Source organism: Dipodomys spectabilis, unplaced genomic scaffold (genome assembly GCF_019054845.1).
Source record: "Dipodomys spectabilis isolate Male_0828 unplaced genomic scaffold, ASM1905484v1 ptg000157l, whole genome shotgun sequence".
In the NCBI taxonomy this organism is placed as follows: Eukaryota; Metazoa; Chordata; class Mammalia; order Rodentia; family Heteromyidae; genus Dipodomys; species Dipodomys spectabilis.
Genome location: NW_024870834.1, coordinates 819,591 through 825,590, shown reverse-complemented (window position 1 = coordinate 825,590; position 6,000 = coordinate 819,591). Strand labels below are relative to the sequence as shown.

Genomic DNA, 6,000 nt, shown 5'->3' with positions numbered 1-6,000 from the left:
CACCACAGCCTTGACCCCACCTCCAGCCCAGGCTTCATGCTTTGTTGCCCTTATAGGAAACTCTTAGAGCTTTAGGTTTTGCACTCTGGGAGTTTCAGGCCTGTGCAGTGCTCTGCTCTTAACCACCCACACTGGGGCCCTGATCTGGTTAGCTTGTTTGCTTCTCTATTTTCTACCTAGGTTTCAGTTTTTAACTTGAGTTTGTTTCCCCTTTGTCTCTGGTTCAGCTTCCTTTTCCTGTTTGGTTTTAAGTAGAATCTAAAATTCAAGTCACTGCCTTCAGAGAGTCTGTGGTCCTCTGATCTAGATAGTGTGTAAGTACCCAGACTCAGAGTTCCTGTGCTGCAGCCTCTGTCATGGCCCCAGGGTAAGTACTGGGACCCTTAGGGGACAGAGGGATGCCAAGAGGAAACCTAAAGTCTTAATGGTAAAGGGACCATCCCAGGCTGGGAACTGGTAGTTCACGTGTAATCCTCACTACTCAGGAGGCTTAGATCTGAGGATCACAGTTCAAAGCTAGCCCAGTTGGAAAAGTCCAGGAGACTCTTATCTCTAATTAACCACCAAAAAGCCAGAAGTGGAGCTGGGGCTCAAGTGATAGAACACTAGCCTTGAGCAATAAAAAGCTCAGGGACAATGCCTAGTCCCTGAATTCAAGTCCCAGAACTGGCACCAAAAAAAAAAAAAAAAAAAGAAACAAACAAAAACTACCCTAGGTCCCTTTATTATACCAGGATTAGAAAATGAAGGATCAGAGGGCCAGGGACCTACGCAAGGCAAGATAGTGATCTCACTCTTATCTGCTGGTCTTCCACTCCAAGGTCTCCTGGCTGGACTGGAGGGTGTTCTGTGCCTACCTTAGGACTGGGAGGGTGATTTAGGCTCTGAGAAACATGGGCTTGATCACGGCTGTCCCTGATTGAGAAAGGACTGGAACTGGAGCCCAGAGTGCCTTGGCCGGAGATTTTTCTGGGACACCACAGGGCTCTTTAGACCCATTTTGCAATGAGTTACTGGAATAGAGATAACAGCAAGTAGAACCTGTTGGGCACAGATCTCATTTCCTAGTGAATGCAGTCTCTGCCAAATGCTAGATTTATTGCCTCTAGACCTATAGTCTAACCAGGCCAGAAAAACAATACAAATTATGTTGATTTGGTGTTTCATGATCTATTCCTGTCTGTAGCCAGTTTTCTGCTATTTCAGTAATTTCCCTTTAGATCTAAGGGATTTGGTGGAACTGTGGAAAACAGAGTGCTGTTTCAAAGGCATGTTATTTTAGGCTGTGAATTACACTGGGAAAAGTTGGGGCTAGGGATGTAGCTCAGTGGTAGAGTACTTGCCTGTCATGCAAAGTCTCCAGTACATCCATTCATACATACGTTTAAGCAGCTACTGTCAGTTACTGGATGGAAAATAATACCAAAAGTAAACAAGGAGGAAGCAAGTATTATTTTCAAAGGCCTTAAAATGTAGATGTCTGAGTAGTCCCCATCTGTAAAGAACCTCGCAGACCAGCTACATAAGTCATCTGGGCTAACAGAGCTTCTTATCCACCATTTCAGCTAGAACAATTCTGCTTTCTCTCTTTATGTATTTCCCTGTATTTTATTGGGGAAAGGGCCTTTTGTATTGTTGAGGAAGACGAAGACTGAATTCTGAAGACTTTCTCCAGTGCAGCTCTACAAGCTAAGCATTAGGGCAGAACATGTCCCTGGAGAGCGAGACAAAAGTCCTGAATTCTTGGTGTATTCCTCCTACACCAAGGCTGTTTTTACTGTCCATGACACAGGCCCGTGCACTGATACTGTGGTGAGCATGGGGAGGAGGGGGAAGCAGTGTCCATGGAGCTGTGCCACAGCAGGCTCCAGGGCAGTTTGCCTTCAGCATGGGGTAGTAATGTCTGCAGTCCCAAGTTACCAAAGGGCCCATGGTATGGCTCCTGAGAGTGTCTTATCATTGAAATAACTCAGGCCACTGGCCAACCAAGAAGTCTTTTTTGCTGAGCACCAGTGGCTCATGCCTGTGATCCCAGCTACTCAGGCCAAGATCTGAGGATCGTGGTTCAAAGCCAGCCCAGACAGGAAAGTCCGTGAGACTCTTATCTCCAATAAACTACTCAGAAAAAGCTGGACGTGGTGCTGTGGCTCAAGTACTAGCCTTGAGCAAAAGGAGGTAAGGACAGGGCCCAGGCTCAAAGGTTCAAGTCCCAGGACTGACAAAAAAAAAGTCTTTTCTGGGCACCCAAACAAGGACAGAGCTGGAGTTCTCTTGAGTACATGGTAGTATGCAGAACACTGTCATTGGCATTGTTTCATTTCATTTTGTTCTCATAGTAGCCCTGGAAGTGCGTTCCCTTCAGTCTCTACAGGTTGGAAATTGAGCCTCTGAAATAAAGGGACAGTGGGCAGATGAGCAGAAGATGATGACAGAAAGATTAGCTATCATGCCCAGGGGCATAACGTGAAGAAAAGTAAGCACCCAATACCAGTAAACCCCACAGGGTTATCTATATCATCTCGAAGGAAAGAAGAAAGGGATATGTAGGCCACCTAGGGAGAATAAGTAATTCCAGAAGGAAGATGAATAAGTATCAGCCTGCTTGGGCCACTTGTGAAACCAGCATCTTCCTCCTGTGGCATGTTGAATGTCCCTGATGGAAATCCATCAGGGTTGGCCAAGACAACTCTGGTTTTGACATGTTGGAGGAGGTTTTGACAAGTTGGAGGATGACATAGTTCTTCGTAAATACTTGTTCATAAGTATCATCCTCCACATGCCACACTGGTTTGTGGACGACTTCTAAGTGCAGGGAAGCAGATGTGTAAGAGGGAGTGCTCTCTGTCTGTCAAAACCAGAGTTGTATTGGGTGCCTATTTTTCTTCATGTTATGCCCCTTTGAGACCAATGTTGGCATGAAGTCATTGGGGAAGAAGAGAGGGACAAGTGTCCTGAGAAGAGGTCAGAGAACGAATAGGGAGGACCTGCAACCTGAATACTGGAAGAGCAGAGGGAGAGAAGGGCGGAATGATTTACCCTTATCGCATAAAGTAATTGAGGTCTTACTCATAGAATTATGGGAAGCCTTTGGTGGGAAAGACATTCGAGAGCAGCATGAAAAGAATCCCTGGCTGCTGGGTGGGTAAGGGTTGATAAGTGTGACAGGAAGATCTCTTGCCTGGGCCACCCAGGTCAGAGGTGGTGCTGGTTCAGACCAGACCCGCAGTGAAGCAGTGGTAAGATGGAAAGGGGCCCTAGACACAGGAAGGACTGGGGGAAGTGTCCGTGGAAGGGGGGAGTTCCTTTTGCCACAGGAACAGAACTTGATACAGGCCTGTGGGAAGCTGGCTGGAAGAACTGGGGGAGGCAGATTGTCCTGTGTAGAACAGCTTTCCAGTGAATGGCAGTTGACTTCAGTCTGACTTAAGTAGGACCTAGGTCATACACGGTGCAGCCACAGAAACACAATATGGATAGATAACTCATTTTCCTACCTTAATGTGAGTCCTATCTGTAATCTCTCCCCATTGTCTTTATCATCTTTGAATTGTTTCCTAAAACACTCATCATTTTCTAACATGTAACTTATTTTTTTATTACATACATTTTTTTCTACCTTACTTTATGGTTTTAGAGGTGATTTACAGCAGGGTTACCTTTACATATGTCAGGTGGTAAGTACATTTCTTTTCCCATAATGTCAGCTCTTCCCTCATTCTGTCCCAAGCCTCCCTCCCATCTCCACCCACCAGTTGCATAGCTCACTTCCATCAATGTCCAGTGCAGCCAGTGCCCTCCACTGCTGCACCTTTTCACCCTTTTTCCTCTGATTCTGGGTCCTCCCTCCACCCTCCCACAGGTGTGCACATGAATATAAGGTAAAGAAGAGTCATCAGAAAAAGGGAAAAATCCTTTGTTTTCCTATCTTTGGAGTTCATTTTAGTATGCTTGTTATTTTATATACATACAAAGAGATGCTTGGATATTTCACCGTTGTAATGGCAATGTAAAATTCTATTGTATATAGGTACCATGTTTTGTTTTGTTTTGTTTTTGGACCCATTCATCTACTGTGGGGCATCTGGGCTGTTTCCATATTTTGGCTAATGTGAATAGTGCAGAAGTGAACATGGATGTGCAGGTGTCTTTACCATATCCTGGCTCATGCTGCTCAGGATAGATGCCAAGGAGGAGTATAGCTGGGTCTGTGTTTACTTTTCTGAGGAACCTCCACACTGCTTTCCAGAGCGGTTGTATTAGTTTACATTCCCACCAGCAGTGCAGTAGGATTCCTTCCCCCCACATCCCTTCAGCACTTGTTGTTGTCAGAATTCAAAATGTTGGCCAATCTAAGGTGGAATCTCAGGGTTGTTTTGATTTGCATTTCCTTTATGGTCAGGGATAATGAGCATTTCCTCATGTGTTTCTTTGCCTTTCTTACCTCTTCTTCTGAGAAGTATCTTCTTAACTTCTTTGCCCATTGAGTAATTGGTGTATTACATACATTTTTATAAGTTATTTGTTGTCTGTCTCTACTTCTCTAGAAATAAGTTCCAGGAAATGAACTCGTCTGTTTAGTTCACTGGTGTTTCCTTAAAGGCTAAAACATTACCTGAAAATATCTAGAACTTGCTGGATGGAATCAATTGCTTTAGTGGAGCTTTTGATGTCGCTTGCTCTTGGGTGGTGACAGAAGTATAGCTCCTGGGCTCAAGAACACAATGGGGGACTGGGAAGGTGGCTCGGTGGTAGAGCGCTTGCCTCGTATCCATGAGGCGCCCTGGGTTGGATCCCTCTGCACCACATAAGCAGAAAAAGCCGGAAGTGGAACTGTGGCTCAAGTGGTAGAGCGCTAGCATTGAGCTGAAGAGCTGAGGGACAGTGCCCAGGCCCAGAGTCAGGCCCCACAACTGACAAAAAACAAAACAAAACAACAACAACAAAAAACCCCCACAGTGGTTTCCACTGCTTCTATGGGCCTGCACACAGTGCAGATGTGGAGACATAAGGAGTGCCATACAGCCTCGATGACCACTGTCTCAAAGAGCTCCTGGTGTTTCTCTTCAAGTGTTGTCTGTCCCAGAAGCTTGTGACTGAACAAACCCTGGGATACTATGTTACTCTTAGAGCACACTTCCTTAGAGGAAAATGTCAGTACCTTCTTCCTTCTCCCTTCCTCAATCCCAAATGATCCAATGGGCTTCTAGTCAAGAAACCCTGATGTAAAGATCTGGATCACTCTCAGGAGACTCTGTTAGGATCCTCAGGTGCCAGGCACAAAACAGTTGAGAAGTGGCTAAGCCTCATGACTCACTTTGGCAACTGGATCCACAGAGGAGATACAACAGCTACTATTTTGTGTTTGGTGTCCAGCATTATGCTAGCTCCATGGTATATGATGGATGTAGTTCTCATCCTCAGAAGTACTAAGTTCTTCCTGTATTTAAGCATACTTGGGGCAGTAAAGTTAAGGGGCTTGTTCTAGGTCATGCTCGTGTCGCTTGGTAAACCTGGGATGTGAAGCCAGGTCTCTGTCCAGAGTCTGTCCTCTTAGCTATAGCTTCTCAAATGAATTTGCCCAGAATTTCAGTCAAGAGTAGACTCATAGAGAAATGTGGCTTAGTGGTAGAGTGCTTGCCTAGCATACATGAAGCCCTGGGTTCGATTTCTCAGTACCACATAAACAGGAAAGGTCAGAATTAGTACTGTGGCTCAAGTGGTAGAATGCTAGACTTGAATAAAAGAAGCTCAGGGACAATGCTCAGGCCCTGAGTTCAAGCCTCAGGACTGGCAGAAAAAAAGAAAAGAGAATCGGGGCCTCCTAATCTCAGTTTTAATAATCTGTCATTTCACTCTGTAAATACTTTTCAGAGACAAGAGATTTCCTCTGCCCTCCTTTCACATATCTCTATCAATGGTATGTTTATTCCTGTATCAGCCTATAGAGCTTTTTAAGGGCAGGACACTTGTGTTACTTATTTCTGTCTCTGTCCTAATAAA

At 45.1% G+C, this 6,000-nt stretch overlaps 1 protein-coding gene across 2 annotated transcripts in view; it reads left to right on the top strand.

Annotated features, from left to right (window-relative positions):
• The first annotated feature begins 258 nt into the window (after positions 1–258).
• Evl (Enah/Vasp-like) overlaps positions 259–6,000 on the top strand; it is a 58,796-nt gene continuing 53,054 nt past the window's right edge. For both annotated transcript variants that reach the window (XM_042692642.1, XM_042692640.1), the window contains exon 1: positions 259–367. In XM_042692642.1, coding sequence (XP_042548576.1) covers positions 357–367 — 11 coding nt within the window. In that variant the 5' untranslated portion in view covers positions 259–356. The remainder of the gene's footprint in view (positions 368–6,000) is intronic.